Here is a 19159-nt window from a genome sequence, read left to right on the forward strand (position 1 = left end):
TCATAGTTACACAGCAGCTTGTGAGTCAGAACACTTGGTTTAAACAAGATTCTTCCTCCTAAATTCAGACTTGCTGCAGGCTCCTACATACACTGTTCATCACTATTACAGCCTTTCCAAATATGTCCAACTAGTCCATACTACTTTCTTTAAGCACTGTGTCCATCTTTTTCCCAGACCAGGTAGAAAGCATTACTCTGGGTTGTGTGGGTTGTCTTGGCTGACATTAAGATGACTTATTTTACACAATTAAACATTAAACTACATCAAATCTAAGGCCTTTACATTATCAAAATGTATCATTATCTGTCTCAGAGGTTGTTAAGTCTTAGATGGCGATGAGGTTTTTGGCAGTGTCTGGATTCAGATTTGAGGAGGTCACAGGCTTGTTCACACAGTCTTTGAGTCAGATGTTGTTACTGGAGCCTGTGCTTTTATAGAGCTGCTTCTTTTATTTCAGCTCAAAAGCAAATAGAATCTTTTATTGTCCTCACTTAGAAGAAACAACTTCAGTATAAAATCAAAACAAACAGATCCCCCTTCCAAACAACTGGGAATTCATCTGGAAGCAAAGTCTGAAAAAGTAAGAATTGCGAAACAATTATTAGTACCTTTTGAATGCATGTTTGTTTTTACATGACTTCCCAGATCCTGCATCATCGGCATAAGACATCAGCTATTGTCAGAGTTCCCTCAGACATGGTGTTTCATTTCAGGACTTGTCTTTGAAATGTCTTTGAAATGTCTTCATTATCATCACAGAGATAACAAAGAAACATACTTTTTTTTTTATCAAAGGTTGGATTTCTTTAAAAACATCCCTTTGTTGCACTTACATGGTTAATAAAGTTTAAAAATGTATTTACAGCAGTAAAATATTTAGTAAAGCAAGACCACTGGTATTCATTTACATACATCATGGTGGTGGAAGATGGTCAGTACTGGTGTGACAGGTAAGTGGTACATGGCGCTGGCTGGCCCCCTATTGGCATGCCATCAGAACAAGCTACTAGACTAATGACATACGTTGCTGATTTACAGCAAATGTCGCTGCTCCCGAAGTGGCTTGCTACTTTTTGATCTCTGTGCTGCTCCATACATCCTTCATTATCACCTTTAGCCCACTGACTGCCAGTGTAGTTCAGGGTTTATCCGGGGTCAGGCACTGTTTGAAAATCCTAAAAAGCACTATCACTCTTTAATGTCATGGAGTTTCATCAGATTTCAAGTTGTATTAAGAATTGCAAGACAGATAATGTTTTCTGACACTTAAATACACAGTAATATGAGTTTACACATACTTGTCCAAAGTAATATTAAACAAAATGTTGGATTTTTGGCAGGAGGATCAAAAGCAGAACACATTTCTTGCCAGTCCAATAACCTTTGACATGTTGATTTGTGGATTAAGGAGGAAACATGGGTAACTAATCATTTTGTTATCTTTGATCTCTGGGATGGAGTCAAAGTCAGCCATGTGAAGAAGCCTAATAAGAGGAATGAGTATACAGTTATGAGGAAGAAGAAGCAAAAAGAGTTGATCCGATCATGAAATTCAAGGTTTTTGCAAAATATGTCAGTTGCAGTCAATCAGCAAATCAATGGAAAATTAATCAGTTTAATGCAGTAACACATTGTGGGTGGGTGTAGAGGGTGTGTTTTCTTTTTCAGAGTGTGAGTAATTACAGAAACAACTTCTACATTTACAGAACATGTGCACTTCCCTTGCATCCCTGATTGAAACAAATGAGGCAAATAATTAGAAGCGTGGTCTTTTAACTATGCCGAGGTAGGCCTATACCTTGAGGCCCTTTACACAGCTCAAAACAAACCATTGTATTTATACAGTAATATTTCAAAAGCTATTGCAATCAATACAACGTGCAAAACGGATCAGCCTTCCTTCAAAAGATAAATACTCTTAACATTTGAGTTGAGAGGCCAGTGCCTTAAAGGAGTTTCTAAAGAAGAGTTAGTGTGAGTGAAATGAAATGAAACCCATTGCCAGTTTGTATTTTCATTTGGGCTTCTAGTGACATCTTCAGGAGCAGGATAGTACTAGAGTCGAGGGATAAAGCAACGTCAGCACTGAACGACGTGGAAGATGGAGCGGGGGAGGGAGTCTGACGGTGATGCTTCGTTAAAGGTGATGTACCTTCAAAATAAGAGCATCAATTCATTAGAGAACGATTCCGGCCTCTTGCTTGTTAAGAAGAACACTCCAAACAGCGCCAGTTAACTATTTCATAAGATTTGCGTTACTTTAGAAGCCAAATAATGTATCTTAAAATAGATTTAAAATAATGAAAACTTTTATTTTGAAGTGATACTACTAAAGCTGTTAGCCTGCTTGGATGCAGGGATTTTCTGGATCCGACCCTTCATGGAGGCTGGCAGATAACGCGAGCGCTGTGTGGGAAATAATCATGGATGTTGCATTGAATGATATCTGAACACAACGGTGCTTTCCCGTTGAAAAATACCAAGTGGGGCTCTCTGTGTGAACGACGGGATTTTCTCCCTCGGACGACTGGACTGGTCTCCAATATCAAGCTGCTGTAGTGGAGAGGAAGCTAGCTGTCAAGACAGCCACATCAGCACCGCTGATACTAGCCAACTACATTAGCATCAATGTAAGCACTTTTCGGATGTTGTTTGTCTCCCTTTTGTCGGTGTGCATGCACGATCCCATCTTAATGTCAGTGTTTGTGTGCTGTCTTGCACAGATTTCATTATGGCTGACAGTATCATGAGTAAGGCTGCAACCATGGAGATCCCCATTAACAGCAATGGAGACACAGGGACTCTGCCTGAGGATGACAGCCTGGAGCAGGTCTGTGACATTTTCTCCCATTTTTCTGAAAATGTTTTTTTTTTTAATCTGCTTCAGCATTTTTCTGTACAGTTTGTCGTCTGCTATAATGTTCAGAAGACAGAGTAGTCTAGGGCTAGGCTGTTGTAAGGGCCAGCTGTTACCTAACCATGAACAGGCCTGCAGCTAGGTACAGTAGCTGCATATAGTGTGTAATGACCATACAGTATATAAAAGGAGGGATGCTGACAATAACTGTAAAAGGATGCTTTGACTATATGAGATTTGTCAAGCACTGAATAAAACTCATACTTTCATTGTCACTGTCATTCTCAAACAGCAAATCATGGTGGAGAATGCTGCAGAATTAGTGGCCCTACAAAGAGTATACATAGTGCCTTTGCAAGACAGGTTATTCTAGTAGCACAGAAACAATGTGTTGGTGTGATCTCTGTGTAGGTTTACTTGCATTGTTTAGTTTCAGCTGACATAAATGAAAGCAACTAAGATTTCTTTACTTTTCAACAAAATAGTTTTCCCATTTTTGAACATATACTGTGGTAGGGCTGTCAAACAATTCTGTTTTTAATCACGATTAATTGCAAATTTTGAAATAGTTAATCGTGATTGAGCGCATTTTTTAATCGCATGTTTCAAATTCCATTATTTTGAAATGGTTAGGCTTTTTATTTTGCTCTGTCTTAAACTGAGAGTGCTTTACCTGCTGTTTGAATTCAACCCTGCTTTTATTTTGAAATAAATAAAGGCCCCTCCTGGTAGATCAAAGTTTATGATATTAACTTAAACACGGAAAAAGAAACTTCATGATCAAAAACTTTATGAAAACAGCTCACAGGAATAATAAAAAAGTGAAACGTTGATGTAATTTAAGGTTGACCTACGAGCTGAGCCGTCTGACAGATTTGTAAACAGGAGACTTTCAAAGATGCAGCAGTGTTGCTGAGACTTATCCACAAAAGCATGCGATTAATCGTGATTCAAAATATCAGTGCATTCATTTCAAACCTTGATTAATGCTGACAGCCCTGATATATAACACATTATACACATACTTATCAAGTAGTGAGAGATTTCAAGGCTCAAATATATTGAAACATTTGTATGAATTACAAAAAGGCTTGAATTTTCTTGCGCTGCTCTTTGAATTGCCTGATTACAGAACATGATGATTAAAGACATTGTTACATATTATCCCTTCTGAAACATATGTATTACTTGTGTTGTGCTTCAAATCCCTCAGGATTTGCAGCAAGTCATGGTGTCAGGACCCAACCTGAATGAAACCAGCATCGTCTCAGGAGGTTATGGAGGCCCTGCAGGGGGCATCATTCCTACCAGCAGCATCAAAGGTACTGCTAAAAGAACTGACGGCCAGACTTCATTTCTGACATTATTTTAGTAGAGATGTTTTTTGCTCTCGAAAGATGTCTTACATTTAAAGGTGCATTAAGTAAGGGTTACTGTATATTAGCTTTAAAGTATGTTAAGAACTCTACATTAGTAAACGAAGGTCATAGATCATCATAGATGACCCTGCAATTACTTTGCCAGGCGTTACCGTCTATGGCCAGCTCAACAAAGTTTATGAATTAAGAAGTAAGTCATTGTGGTCTGTACTTAATGCCCGTTTAGGAAACCAAAGAAAGTGTTTTGATGTATCGCTGCATCGAGAGCTGCAGAGCTTAAGGCTCCTGGTTCATATTACAAACGTCCATATCCCATAGGCCCTGCAGTTCGCTTCAACCCTGAGTATCTGGACAGAAGACGAGCCCCTGCACCAGGATCAGGTGGCTTTGTAATCTGACAAACCTTCTGTTGTTCTCTAAGTTAACCCTCATGTGTTGGTCTGTTTTTGCCCCTTAAAAGAGGTTTTGGCGTTGCTTGACCAAGGGAGATGAATAAAAAAAACCTTGCTTGTAACCTCTATTTCTCACAGCTTGAGTAACCAGAAATGATTTGACTTCTTTTAAAATAAGGGTTGCACTAACCTGACTATACAGGGCCGTCACTTAAATGTTGTTGTCTAATACCAATCTCTTCTTCTGTACTGAAAATATGCACTTTGGATGACTGTTTTGTTATTGCTTGTTTCTCTCATCCCATGAAGTCCATTTTCATCGTTTCGTTTAATAAATGTCTTATCCTGCATGAGAAAGCTGCATGGTGGATTGTCGTTCATCAAAGAGAAATGTTGATGTGGAACTCTTTCCGTATCCTTCACCAGGGACCCTAACACCTTTCTGCTACTTTACGCCCTCTGCTGTTTCGACTGTGCATGTTGACACATATTTCAGCAGATGTCTTCATCTCATCCTCACTCTTTATCGTCACCATGCTCATTTCAGACATTCGCATGAAATCCAGGGGTGTTAGCTTGCCTAACAGCCAGTCTGCAGCCAGTCGACTTTCCCAGCAGGCAGGCCAGCATCCAGGTACCACCATGCTCATCACCATGTTCACGCTGTCCTCACTCTTTGTCATGTCCCTTGTTATTTCTGTAAACCTATACCTTGCTACATTTAGACAAATGACATCCATTAAAGTGAGCTTTGTCCTTTCTTCTTTGATAGGATCATCGAACCATAACTTGAGTAATTCTACTGAGGAAGTTTCTCGGGGTGTCGCTGTTGAGAAGTTGGACAGTGTAAAGAAATGGGGCATAAACACATATAAGGTATACTTGTATATACTACTTTGTTTTAAAATCTCCAGGAGTACATAGACATTAAACCAAGGTGGAGTAGTGCAAGTGAGCTATTTGTGTATGCAGGAGTTGACGCCTTACAAGCTTTATTGAGGAACCTGATGTACAGATTTATCGGTTGCTTGAATGATTCTAAGAATGTAATTATAATGCTGCTGTCAAACCCAAGTTATAGTGCAGTACGCTACCAGTCATACCTTTGGAGACTTTGGAATAAGTGCCTTTTATAAGAGGTGGGAATGTTTTTATTGTATATGTGTGTTGTCTATTTTTTACTATTTTTTTACTTATTTTTTGTATTGTATGTCTTTTAAAATGGACCTTGAGTCTAATAATAAAAGTTGATGATGATGATGATTAAAGATGATCTTATTTTTTCAACTCTGATTTTTGATTGTTCTTTATGAATGGTTTGTCATCTCTGTCCATATTCCCCCTGCAGTGTACAAAGCAGATGTTCTCCGAGAGGTTTGGCCGAGGCTCCCGAACAGTAGACCTGGAGCTGGAGGCTCAGATTGACTTGTTAAGAGACACCAAGAGCAAGTACGAAAACATCCTGAGACTGGCCACTGCACTCATCACTCATTTTCAAAGCATGGTGGAGACTCAACAGGCTCTGGGCGACACCTTCACTGACCTCAGCCAGAAGTCCCCTGAGCTGCAGGTACTGTGTTTCAGAGTGTTTGGAAATGGGAAAGTAAAAACATCACATGGGAAAAGAAGTTAGAAGTTAAAGCGTGTGTGTTTCTCTGCAGGATGAGTTCGGGTACAACGCGGAAACACAAAAGCTGTTGTGCAAGAATGGTGAGGCTCTGCTCGGTGCCATTAGCTTCTTTGTGTCAAGCATCGACACCTTGGTCAACAAAACAATGGACGATACGCTGATGACCATCAGGCATTATGAAAACGCAAGGTAACAAACCTTCACATCCTGCTTCAGAGTTCAGAAACATAGTCTGAAGAGCTTTTCTGGTGATCAGAGCCTGTGACAGCTTCAACTGTGTTTGCCCGCAGACTAGAGTTTGATGCCTATCGGTCTGATATGGAGGAGCTGAGTTTGGGCCCGAGGGATGCAGCCACCATGGTCCGCATCGATATGGCTCAGCATGACTATCAGATCCACAGAGACAAATTTGAAAGGCTGCGTAGCGATGTCACCATCAAGCTCAAATTTCTGGAGGAAAATAAGGTCTGTATCTTTAAAAAGAAAAAAGTTGAATTATTATTCATCACTGTTTAATACTGTGTTCCTCCTTATTGTCAGAGGTGAAAACGACTAATTGCAATAGATAAATAGATCAATAGATAATTGCAATAGAGAAAGAGAATGTCACAAGCACAAAAGAACCAATGAATGAAAAATGAGTATGATCAATGCCATCATAAGTTGCATTATATAAAGGACTGCGTAAGTGCTCTTAAAAAGCCTGATTGACATGAATGAGAAGATCTCAGAGACACAGTAATCTGCATGTTGCCTTAAGGTTAATTACTGCAGAGCTCATCTGAGATGTTAGTCAATGTAATGTAAATAGATGACCGCAGGTGACGGTTTCCTGCAGACACTTTATTTCCTCTCTTTTTTTTTTCCTCCTAGGTGAAGGTGATGCACAAGCAGCTGCTTCTCTTCCACAATGCTATCTCAGCTTATTTTGCTGGCAACCAGCAGCAGTTGGAACAAACTCTCATACAGTTCAACGTGAAGTTAAAGCCGCCAGGATCAGACAAGCCGTCCTGGCTGGAGGAGCAGTAGTGAGGACGTGCAAGGTCCAGCCGTTTGAGATATACAGAGACATATTGATCAGTGACCATTGTGGTTAGAGGGACAAGGATTAAACCCATAAAGGAAGATACTGTAGGATCAGTAGCTGCCAGTGATAAAAGAAAAAACATGACCCATCCCTTTTATAATGTTTTTCAGTATCACTTATTACATAGATGTAACAACATTTTTGGTTATGAGATGGGTTTTTTTAGTCACACATGTACTTTTTATTACTTTCTTTAGGCAAAGCACCCGTTTATAAGATATCACTTCTTATTTATGTACAGTGTCGTCTTCTATTTCTGTAGAAAGCCTCGGCAGTTTTGCACATGAATTATGTTGTTGTTGTTTTTTTATGTTGCCTAAAGTGTTATCTATAATATATACTGAGTACATCACATTGGAGGAATTCAACAAATCTGATTAGTTAAGATAAGTTAAATAATGTCAAACATGTCATGAAATCGCCTCAGAAATGTCTGTTATTTCTGAGGTTGCATGTCTGAACCATTTCCTCTCAATTAAATCAAGATCAGATCGTCAGACAATCTTCCAAAGTTAAGCAGATTTCATTATTGCTTTGTTGAAGATCTGTCTGAATGGCCAGTTTATGCTTGACATGGCCAGAGGGAAATATATCAAGTGTGAATATATAAGGATTTTCTCTTCAGATATGTTCTTACTGATAATCAAGCACAGGCACTACTATGTGTCTGGTGGACTTCAGAGTTTACAAATGGAAATAAGCCTCAACAGGAGATGCTACACTTCTGTTCGACATCGATCCACGGTAGGGATGCTTTGGTGACACATTCAGTAATTTAATTATCATGAAACAAATCAATAAATCAAACTGCAGCACATATTGAAAGTTTAAATGACGGGAAAATGACAAATTCCTGTGAGACTCATTTCTGACGTCTTTTTTTTTTTTTTTTTTTTACTTAACGGTGAAAGAAAATTCTGAACACGACACCACATGCAGTCTACGTTACATTATAAGTCTCAGCGTCTCCTCAAGTGCAGAATGTAAGAGTATATTTATTTACCAATCTGTTAATAATATCATATTTCTTTGTCCATTCCTCTTCAGTTGTTGCCATCTGATTGTCCTTGTCTTGTTCTGCATTTCCAATAAAGTGCTGGATGTTGTTTTCCCCTGACTGTGCAGCTGACACAGATCTCAGTTGGAGAATGGATGCGCTCACAGATTATGTACAGAAAGCTCACAATATATGTCAAATGTATGGCACCAGTATGTACATGAAAATACAACGATATATCTCTAACACGGTTTCCATGACTTATTATGTTATTTGATAATCAATGCACTCATTATTTGATGGTCTGCTTCAGATCACTATAACTTATAGCAGAACATTAAACACTTCATTGTATTTCAGTTGGGACCCCTTCTGTCAAAGAAAGCTTTTGTTTGCATTACACTGACTATATTTGTTGGTATGGCTCTTCTCTGGACCTCCCTGTCCTCCCACATGTGGAAAGGCTTAAGTTGGGAGAGCAGCAGCCAAAACATGTACAGGGCAGAGCAAGCGTGACAACGGAAATGACATGAATGAGTCATACACAGCATGAAAAGGAGGAGGACGGATGGAGGTGTGTTGCAAAGCAGCTTGCAGAAGACGCAACAAAAGAAGTCTGGGAGCGTATTGTAAGAGATTTGCTAACAGTGAAAGGAATCAGCTGATGGGGCAGCTTCAGATCAGTCAATATCAACTGATGGAGTTGGAATGAGAGCTGAGCATGACTTGAGGGTCTGAAGAAAAAATCAATTTTGGCAGCAATTTCATTTTTTGTTTAAGTTTCATACGCCTGCTTCTATTTCTTATTTGAGAAGTGGCATTGGTGATGAAAATCTATGGATAAAACTATATTCTTCTATTTATTATTTGATGGATTCCTTCATTCCAGCAATGTTTTCAAATTGATGCTGTCAAAAACACCAAACAGTATCAGAAAACGCTTTTTTAACATTTCCCAAACCGTCTGATTAGTTAAGAAATGTTTTGATCCTGTGGCCTCTATGCATTTCACTGCTGTGTGTATGTTTTCTCCTCCACTTGCTTACTTTGAGGCTTCCTGTATACACACTTCATATTCATGGCACAGTATATGATATACATGACTGCACGGTAAATGGGAATGCCAAAATGTAAGACCTACACTTTCTATGTGACAGTACAAGTTGCAGCACCTCTGTGTGTATGACTGAATATTTGGTTGGTTTCTTTACTCTGATGCAGACTAAGTGTTGCTGTGAGCCAAAATGGATTTGAGGGATTTTGAATAAAGCTAAACTTGTTCAGCCTGATGTTACATTCACAGAGCAAGTTACAGAGGCTTCAATAAACCGGATGTGTTCTTTGTGTACACTAGGTGTGTGCAGGTGAAAACTTAACAACATGGCAGTACAACAACATTGAAATCACATGACCAACATAATGATGGTGACTCCTTGTTCCAAGCTTCCAACTCCTTCTGAACAGGACTCTTGTATGTTGTCAGATCAAAAGCAGAATATCAGATTAAAACACAGGATTGAGCTTGAGCTCCATTGTTAACTAAATTCATTTTAAAATTATGCACAGCTCAGAGGGGTCAAACTTTGTTCTACTTTGTTGAGAGGGGAGTTCATTCGTTATATTATAAGATACAAAAGAAGCAAAGAAAAGCATTTTAATTTCTGATTTAGATACAGTTGCACAATGACCTTTACTATATTGGCTTGCAATTCTGATGTAATGTGTTTGGGAAACTTCTCTCTACATTTTCAAGGAGTTACTATTTTTCAACTTGAAGGAAATGGTCTTACACAGGGAATCTAGACTTGAGTTTAAATATGTTTCTGTTAAATTTTAGAAAAGCACTTTTTTTTTTTTTTTTTTTTTAATTACAAGGACCAGCAAATTAACACAATACACAACAAACCACAACAACAACAATACAGAGACATTACAACAAAACAAAACAAAAAACGAACAAAGATTAACAACAGCAGTTTTCACAAGCAGAAAAGCACTTTTACAATAAAAAATAGATAGATATCCCCAATAAACTAACTTCACTGAAATAAAGTATGGATTACTTATAAGTGTTACATTCCTGCAGGTCGTGACCTATGGTCGTGACCTCTGTCGCTTGATCTGAAGGACAGAGGTCACAGACAGGGAAACAAACAAAAAGAAAATAGCACCTTCATTAAACAACAAAAATAAGGTGCTCTCAATGATAGGCTCGTTAGAAGCACTGGAGGTCACAGGCTACCTCCATCCGTAACAAAAGTGCAGTGGTATGTACATTTTACTTGATTTTAACAAGTATTTAATGAATTTATAGCTACTAGACCTAGTAAAATGTACTTGATGTGTGTTGTAATTTATTATCAAATATCATTTTTAATTAATCCTGAAAAAGTTAGTCTTTTTTTCAGTGTGAGTAGAGAGTTATACTTTTCTTTCAGTGTAGGCTGTACTGCTGAGGAGCAGCTGGTCTTGTTGACACTCACGTTAGTAGAATCAAGTGATTTGCATACAAAAGTGTTTTATCTAACTTCTTATGTCCTTATCTTGTTTAGGACAGAGCTGAAGGGCCGTCTGCTAAAAGCCCCTCTGACCACCTGCTCACTTTTTAACCAAATGTCTTATTACTGAGTGAGCTATAAGAGAGCTTTATTAATGTTTTCGCTGTATTAGACAACGCAATTTGAAATAACAAAAAAAAACAAAAAAAAACAAAAAACGAAAGCTATCCGTCCAGTCCTAAGATTATCAATGAAGGCGTTTCTTAATGTTAAAAAAATAAGTAGTCTAGTTTTCCTATAAAAGTCCAGCCTTTGGACCAATCAATTTTCTTTTCTTATCAGTGTCAGTCACGCTGAAAGAGTCTGTATCCAGTGGACTGCTCACATTAGTTCATGACTTCTAGACAGAAACACACAGAAGTCCTTAAAAAAAGCCCCTGCTGGGAAGGTGTGGACTCCACGAACATAGAGTCAGTTACCTGGGCGTGTCGTCGTGTTCGTGCAGGGAGTTTCGACACTTTCTTCCTGTTTTATCCAGATAATTGTCAGTCTACTTTGGAGGGTGAAGTTACAAGAAGACGGCGGAGGGACAAGTCGAGGAACAAAGAAACACGGAGAGTTTAGCAGCAGCGGAACCAAAAGCAAAAGTATGTTGTTGTTTTTTATACCTGGTAATAGTAATGTCGAGCAACGAGCATTGCATTATACGACAATTTTGGGGGAGGGGGGGGGGTCAATTAACCAAAGATTCATGCGAATGGCATATTTAAATTAAATACAAGGCTTTTACAATTCAGTCTTTATGTGCGTTGTTTTGAACAGTATTTTTTATTATATTAACAAAAACTGTAGGCTGATGGGTTCTATGCTCAATAGCTTTTTTTTTATCCAACCTTCTCAAGTCCAAATTAACAATAGCACACGTTTGCAATATTCAATATATCTGTATTATGATTCTTAAGTTTATGGATTTGTTTTTTGACAACACATAAAACTACTACAGTTGTTAATGTAAGGTTCTGGTGGCTGAACACTGTTGTTTACAATCAAGTCTCCACCCTGCTCTGTTTCTTTAAGACTGAATAAATCATCCTAGCTGACAACACTGATGACAGTTGTTCCATCGCAACTACGACACAGTCCAATAAAACAGAACCAGTCATTTGCACTTCTTATTTCTCACAGGAATTTAACCAGCCTGTGTGTGTGACTAAGAACATGACAGCATCCAAAACCTGCTGACAGCTCCTGGTCAGAAGATGCAACCAGGGGGTCCCCCGGCTCCACCTCCTCCTCCTCCTCCACCACCTCCACCACCTCCACCTCCTCCTCCACCACCTCCTCCCCCTGGCCTCCCTTCATCTACACATGGCACAGGCCTATTTGGAAAGGGGGGCCATAGGAGGTCCAGGATGCGGAATTTTAACTGGGAAACTCTTCCCAAACACAGTGTGATAGGAAAGCACAACATCTGGACAGCTGACAAAACTGATGAAGAGTATGAGCTGGATACGGATAACATGGAGAAGCTGTTCAGCCGCAAGCAGGCCCAGCAACAACCCACGGCCCTGAACCGCCAGAGTCTGAGAGGTCTGCCTAATGCTGCTTCAGGAGGGGACATGGTGAGCACAAACCACTTGAGAATACAGCTGTCTTTGCTTAATCAGAGTCATACACTAACCCAAAGGTTTGTGACAATCACCTGAAATGTTTCGTCATTTTTTTTTGTATAATGGTTAGAAACCGGGACAAGTTCGTTCAACCTGTATTGATTTTATTTCTATGCATGCTGTTGAACCTGTACAATGTTTCTCTGCAAATACTAAAAAAACACTAGCAGAATAGTAATCAGAGAAATGACCTAATATGTCTCCTAGTTACTCTGTGTTTTGATCTGCTGTTCAATAGGAAGGGTGGAGTCTCTATTCCTCTGATCTGTTTGCTAAAGGAAGGTGGAGTTGTGAGCTCATGCAGCTTTATTTGGTATAGCAGCTTCTGTTCTTACTTTTGATCAGTAGCAAAGCTCTTGCCATACATTAGGAGATAGGGCTTTCCGAAACAAACAAAAAAAACACAACAAAGGCGTTTTTTTTGCATATCTATTCATAGCATTCCCTGTTATTTATGTATTACACAAACATTTGTTACACAATCAAAGTTGTCTGTGTAACAAAAGTGAGTTAAAATCTCTGGCAAAACTTTTTCTTTGGCCTACGTCTCTTTTTCTTAAAGACACTTAAAATATCAGTGATGCACGACAAGGTATCTTTTCCCTGAGTGTTCAATACTATCAGCTCAAAGAATTCTCAACCTTTGCTTTGTTTAAAAAGCTGTGACACAAAAGACACTCTGCTCAGGCTAATAGTGAAATTATCTTAGTGGCTGACAAGTTGATTATATCCAGATTTTGTGTCCGTCCTCTCGCAGGTTTCCATCCTCAGCTCCAAGAGGAGCATGAACATTGGAATTTTCCTGAAGCAATTCAAGCGGTGAGTCAGTATTCCTAAGGTGTGATTGTTTTTGCACAATAATCTGTCCATATCCTGGTGTAAAACAGAGCAGGATGATGCAGACAGATTAGCCTCGTGCTGACAAGCCTTTCAAAGCCTGCATGTCTCAGCAGGTTTGATGTACACTGTTCTACAGCTCCAACAGGTTACCTTACTGTGGCTAGCAGCAAAATATTTGTTGTGAGCTATTGTGAATGTGTTTCCTAAGGCTATTGGCGTGTGTGGCAAATCTAACAGGAAATAGAAAAGATACAGGAAAGCTGTTAAAGATGGCCTCCAACCGACAGATATGTAAACATGTTTGACGTCAAACATTCTACAGTCCTGTGCTATGTTTTTCTGATGAATGACATCATAAGTGTTACTGTTTCGCAACGCTGTGTGAGCAGGTAGAGGCTTGTTAGTGTCAGCAGCCCAACTTTCCATAGACGCAGAAGTGTGTTGTTAACATTGACACATCCCAATTCTGTAAAAAAACTTCTTGACATTTTTTTAATTGAGGTTTGATACCTCCGCACCTCTCTCCACAGGCCTGTGCAAGACTTGATCGAAGACATTAAATCAGGCAATAGTCGCAACTTTGCTTCGGGAAAACTGAGGGAGCTATGCAAGATGCTGCCGGATGAAGGAGAGGTACTTGTGACAGCTACTGCAACAATGTTCTGTAAATCTTACGACATTGGTGCTCGAAGATTTTCCTGACAAAAACAACAATGTGTTTAATTGTGTGGGTTGTTTTATTTTGCTTCTTAAAAACTGCAGGTGAAGCAGCTAGTGGATTTCAAGCTCAAGCCCTCGGCTCTCCCTGAAGCAGATCTGTTTATGTTGATGCTGGTCAAGACATCCAGGTGAGTCACCGGTCGCAGTGTGTTCAATATATTGCAAAGGAAATGTCAGTGAAAGTTTACTGACGATGGAAACTGTGTCTGTTAGTTATGAAGAGCGTCTCAGCAGCTTGGTGCTCAAAGAGGAATTTTTCCCTCTCATGGATGAAATCAGAGCCTTCATTGGTACTCTGACAGCTGCAGGAACAGGTATTGTTTTTTTTTTAAACAAGTATAAGTACATATTAAAAGTAAGACACCCATTGAGACTTTAATTTGACTTCATTTAGAGCTGTTGGAGTCTGATAATCTACATTCTGTCATTCGCCTGGTGTTGAAGACTGGAAACTTCATGAATGCTGTGAGTTTATGACACACACACACACACACACACACACACACACACACACACACACACACACACACACACACACACACACACACACACACACACACACGTCATAGTGGACTGTTGGATGGCTTTCCTTTGTGTTTTAACATATCTGAATCTATTTTTTTTTTCTTTTTAAAACACAGGGTGGCTATGCAGGGAGTGCAGTTGGCTTCCGAATGGCTTCCCTGTTGAAGTTAGCGGACACCAAGGCAAACAAACCTGGAATGAATCTTATGCATTATGTTGTGATGGCAAGTCACTTTTACTTTGATCACATTTCAGTGTAAAACCATTATTACTGAATCTTCAAAAATGTGTGTGAATAGTGATTTTGATACAGACTTTCATCTCTATCACAGCAAGCTCACAAGGCCGACGTGGCTCTGCTTAAATTTCCAGAACAACTCCAACACATTGAAGCAGCAGCAAGGTACACCTAACTCTTACTGATTGCTATAAGCATTTTTAACCCTCTTTTTTATCTAGTCTGAAAATAACTTGTTTTTTGGTCTTGCAGAATAAATAAAGGCGAAATTGAAGCAGAGTTCAGAAAACAGGTAAAGAACGTAGAAAAAGCCAAAGCAGACACACTGAAGCAGGAAGACTTAAAGGCACAAATGGAACAATTTCTTAAGGTAAGAAGTCTGTTGCTGAAACACTGAGGTTGAGGTGATTTTTAAATGGTGGATATATGTTCTGATGTTTTGATTTTGGTCTTATTTAGGAGGCTGAGGTCTGCTTGGCAGAAATAGAGTCTGATCTTCAGGAAATGCAGGCCGTGAGTGACTCTGTGGCAGAGTACTTCTGTGAAGACCCAAACAAGTTCAAACTGGAGGAGTGCTGCTCCACTTTCCACTCCTTTTGTGCGAAATTTATGCGAGCCATGCAGGTATGCAATCGTACTGGCATGTTCTACCTAGGTGAGGTTAATAAACCCTACTTGATCTATTAATTATGTGTTTTTTCTGAAGGAAAACAAGTCTCGGGAGGTTGCAGAGGTTCAGAGGAGACACAGAGACAGACTGCAGTGTGCTGCCAAGCGCAGGTCTACAGCTACCTGCTCTAGTAGAGACAAAGAATTGGATGGAGTTGCATTAGAGTCTATACTAGTACAGACCTCCTTATCCAAACGTGTCTCTCGGAGGAGAAGCGGCAGGCCCACATCCACTCATGGAAGCCCCTCAAGAGGCAGCCCCATCAATGGCAGCCTATCGGAAATCATCTCTCAGGCTAACCTCCTTGCTGACGATCAAAAGAAGGGAGGGCTTTTAAGAGTGCCAGATGTAGGCAGGAAAGAGTGGCTCTCGGCTGTGGAACTTACAGAGAACTCTTCACAAAATCAAATCCAGCCCATTGGTGAGGACAACAAAGAAAAAAGTGGCATTCCTCATGAAGAGGAGATGAAAACATCCAGAAAAGAGGACTCCAAGTCTTTTACACACCCTGCCAATAGGACAACCACCAATTCCTCCTCAGGCAGGACATTGTCAGCCACAACTGAAGATGAGGAAGATCTACAGGACAATAATGAAGAGGAGGCCCAAAAGTTACGTGAAGCATCTAGAAAAGTTTTGCGTTTTCAGAACAGCCGTGGCAGTGTCTCATCTGGGGAATATTCTCTGGAAAATCTGAAATCTCCTGGTCCACGTACCAAATTGCTTCGTCAAAGAACCGTTGACGAGGACGCCGATAGGTATCCTGGAGACCCAACCAATGAGGATTTAGTTCGGTTTTTATTCAATACTGAACCATCATCTATACGTGACCTTGGCCGCCGCCATACTCTACCTTCCAAAGTGCTTAAAACTGAGGGAAATGAAGACAATGTGTCAGCTCTGCATCCAGTCAGATCTCCTAAATCTGCCAAAATGGAGAAAGAGACACTGACTACAGAGGGTGCTGGAAACAATTCCACAAAACAAGTGTTTGACTTTATTGATCAATCTCATGACTTTGAAAAATCTGGGGAGCAAGACCAGAATCCTCCTTCAGTGGCAATGAAAAGTGAAACAAATGTCTCTGTAGCCCATGTGCCAGGTGAAGGGCAGGGGGAAAAATGCCAAGAGGGAAAATCAATGGAGCCCAAAGACAACCACGTGCAAAAAAGTAGTGAAAATGTTCCGCCAAAGAGTACATGGATTAAGACTGAAACAACTGGATTATTTTTTAGCTTTTTTAAACGCCTTGGAGATATGAGCAAACAGACAAACAGCAAGGAAACTGTCCAGAATTGCACTGATTCCAGTGTGTAGGTTTTTAGAGACATACATTTGAAAGTCAGGGAGGCACATCTAACTTTAGTTTTACTTGTATTTAACTCACCAAAGCTACATTGTAGCATTTTATTTAATGTTATTTTGGTAAATTGTTATCAGGGTTGTTAGGAGGTGATGGAAGGTTAAAGGAAAGTGTTGAAGGAACTATTGATGTGGAAAGGCAATTTAGCTTTTAACCACTAGATGGCAGATTGGAACCGTACCATGGTAATCTGTTGCTCAGGAAAGATGTGTGTTGTTTAACTCAGGCAGTCTGCACACGGTCTTGTAAATAAAGGATCAAACTTACGACAACATTTTTTATTTCCTTGACAAGACATTATTCTATTCAGTTTTACTAATGGGTTAATACTGACTGTGCATTCTTTGTCTGATAAACAACCATGCAGAATGTATTGAGAAAGTAAGTGGATGTTGAATGTGAGGATAAGGGAGCAGAGAGAAGTCAAACTGTAAAGTTAAGGATTGATTGTTACTTTTGATCAAATATAGCTGATTGCATTATTGTTAAATGTCAAGGTATATGCTGAATGCCTTTGTTTTTGCCTCTTTGTTTTTCTTTCTCTATTGATGTCATTCAATGAAGTTGTGGATGCTTTCAGGTCTTTCTCAATTCAGCCATTGATTTTGGCTTAAATGGGTCAGTGTTACAAAGGCAGCCTGTTGAGGGCAGAGCTGAACCGTGGACGCTTGGTGGCAAATTGAAGGGTATTAACTTTAGAGGAGATTGCTGTAATTGGAGGCCCAACACCTGGTGGCTTAGGTGATGGAAGAACAAGCTTACCTAAATTTTCACTTGCGGCCAGACGGGCAGCAACACGAACTGTTCATCAAGCCACACGGGTCACCAAGGCCACAGCTTGTGCCAATAACAGGCGTTCAAGATGTAAGCTGACATACTGGCATCTCTGAGCAGTCAAGTAGAGTTGCAATCATCAACTTTTAGGACCATGTCCAGTTGTCTGACTGAATTTTAAAAGTGAGGGATTGAAAATTAGCTTTAGTTTGGTTTTCTCTAATCTGCCTGTAACGATTTGACACTTTTTTTTCATCACTGTGTAAGGAATTGGTTATAAGACAGAGATGTATAGAAACTACATTGAAATAAATAGTATTGTCCCTAATATGTTCAACATGTTACTGTTGTTATTTAAACTCTATTCATTAGGCTGGTAAAAAAAAGATTAAAGAACATATATGACAAATATGTAACTGCAGCACGCTGAGATGTACAGGTTATTGTAATCCCACTTTAGAAACTGAATGTTCACAACATAAAACAGCAGTGGTGTTTCTTAATGACAGAATATAACACAGTGTGTAGAAGAGTCGTTTAAGACAAGGGGTGCGTTTCTTTATTGATGAGACCCAGTATGTATTGTTGAAACAGCATGAAAAATTGACAGTTTCAGAAAGCCTTAATGTAATGAATGCCTTTAGCATATTAACATTATACAAGCAGCTGTAAAGTTACATTTATTAGGAGGCCTGTTTTAAAGTGACAAGGCATTCATATGGAGCTACTAAAGCCTTTACCTCGTTGGATTATTTGTATTGTCACATCTTTGTTCAAAAAGAGAATATACACCCACAACGTGTGATCAAAAAGAGATTCTTGCATCTGTAATAGTTAGTGGGTATAAGACTCGACGGTGTGTGTGTTATTTTACCTGCTGCTGCTGCTGCCAGACTGCAGCAGCCATCTTGACTAAAATACGATGGAAGCAGTTGCCATGGCAACTCCACATTGCAGAATAAGACCCAGAGATGACTGTCTCCCCAAGCCCCACCCCCCAACAAACTCCCCGACGCCTGCAGCACAACGGCAGTCTCACAAAGTGTATTCACATTATATTACAGTGGCATCCTTTTCTCTGTCAGTCCCCCCTCATTAATCTTTACCTTGAGCCTTTATTGACCCATCCCCCACTCCCCTGTTAGTACCACACACGATTGGAAGATTCTGCTTTTTTCTTTAATCATCATCTTTCCTTTGAATCATTTGTTCTTGCTAGCTACAGCACTCACTATTACAAATCCCAGCTGAATTATCAAGTGCCCTGACATCTAGCAGGACTAAAGATTTAACATAGAACTCAGCATTTCTCCGTTTTCTGTAAAAAGAAAGAGCCCAGTTGCATAAAAACCGGCCTCATGGTTTTTAAAAAGAGAGAATGTAATTTTAAAATTGAATGTGAAACTGTTTATTTTTTTATTATTATTGCCTCATTGTATTATTTAGCAGTTTTTTTCCCTTTTGTATTCACCTCCCATTCTTCTTCCCAGCCTTATAATTCAAAGCTTTAAAAAAA

The 19159-nt window shown here is 39.5% G+C and overlaps 2 protein-coding genes across 6 annotated transcripts; both read left to right on the plus strand.

Annotated features, from left to right (window-relative positions):
* The first annotated feature begins 2341 nt into the window (after window positions 1-2341).
* On the plus strand, window positions 2342-8591 carry LOC109984732 (arfaptin-2). 4 transcript variants are annotated; one of them, XM_065960641.1, is made up of 10 exons: window positions 2342-2633; window positions 2727-2833; window positions 4074-4182; window positions 4558-4620; window positions 5179-5265; window positions 5404-5507; window positions 5980-6201; window positions 6293-6450; window positions 6552-6726; window positions 7135-8591. In XM_065960641.1, exons 2-10 carry the CDS (start codon window positions 2735-2737, stop codon window positions 7288-7290), a joined length of 1173 nt encoding a protein of 390 aa, XP_065816713.1. In that variant the 5' UTR covers window positions 2342-2633; window positions 2727-2734; the 3' UTR covers window positions 7291-8591. The 4 variants fall into 4 exon arrangements, with proteins under 4 accessions (XP_065816713.1, XP_029133376.2, XP_020490503.1 ...); XM_029277543.2 differs by lacking the exon at window positions 5179-5265; XM_020634847.3 differs by lacking the exon at window positions 4558-4620.
* Window positions 8592-11231: 2640 nt separating this feature from the next.
* On the plus strand, window positions 11232-17971 carry LOC109984787 (FH2 domain-containing protein 1-like). 2 transcript variants are annotated; one of them, XM_065959979.1, is made up of 11 exons: window positions 11232-11490; window positions 12029-12465; window positions 13271-13332; window positions 13884-13986; window positions 14116-14201; window positions 14287-14387; window positions 14468-14538; window positions 14715-15001; window positions 15089-15206; window positions 15296-15460; window positions 15543-17971. In XM_065959979.1, the coding sequence occupies exons 2-8, from the start codon at window positions 12103-12105 to the stop codon at window positions 14856-14858; spliced, it is 930 nt and encodes a 309-aa protein (XP_065816051.1). In that variant the 5' UTR covers window positions 11232-11490; window positions 12029-12102; the 3' UTR covers window positions 14859-15001; window positions 15089-15206; window positions 15296-15460; window positions 15543-17971. The 2 variants fall into 2 exon arrangements, with proteins under 2 accessions (XP_065816051.1, XP_065816050.1); XM_065959978.1 differs by lacking the exons at window positions 11232-11490; window positions 12029-12465; window positions 13271-13332; ... (2 more) ...; window positions 14287-14387; window positions 14468-14538 and having other exon boundaries at window positions 14858-15001.
* The last annotated feature ends 1188 nt before the right edge of the window (window positions 17972-19159 follow it).

The sequence above is a fragment of the Labrus bergylta genome, chromosome 11 (genome assembly GCF_963930695.1).
Source record: "Labrus bergylta chromosome 11, fLabBer1.1, whole genome shotgun sequence".
In the NCBI taxonomy this organism is placed as follows: Eukaryota; Metazoa; Chordata; class Actinopteri; order Labriformes; family Labridae; genus Labrus; species Labrus bergylta.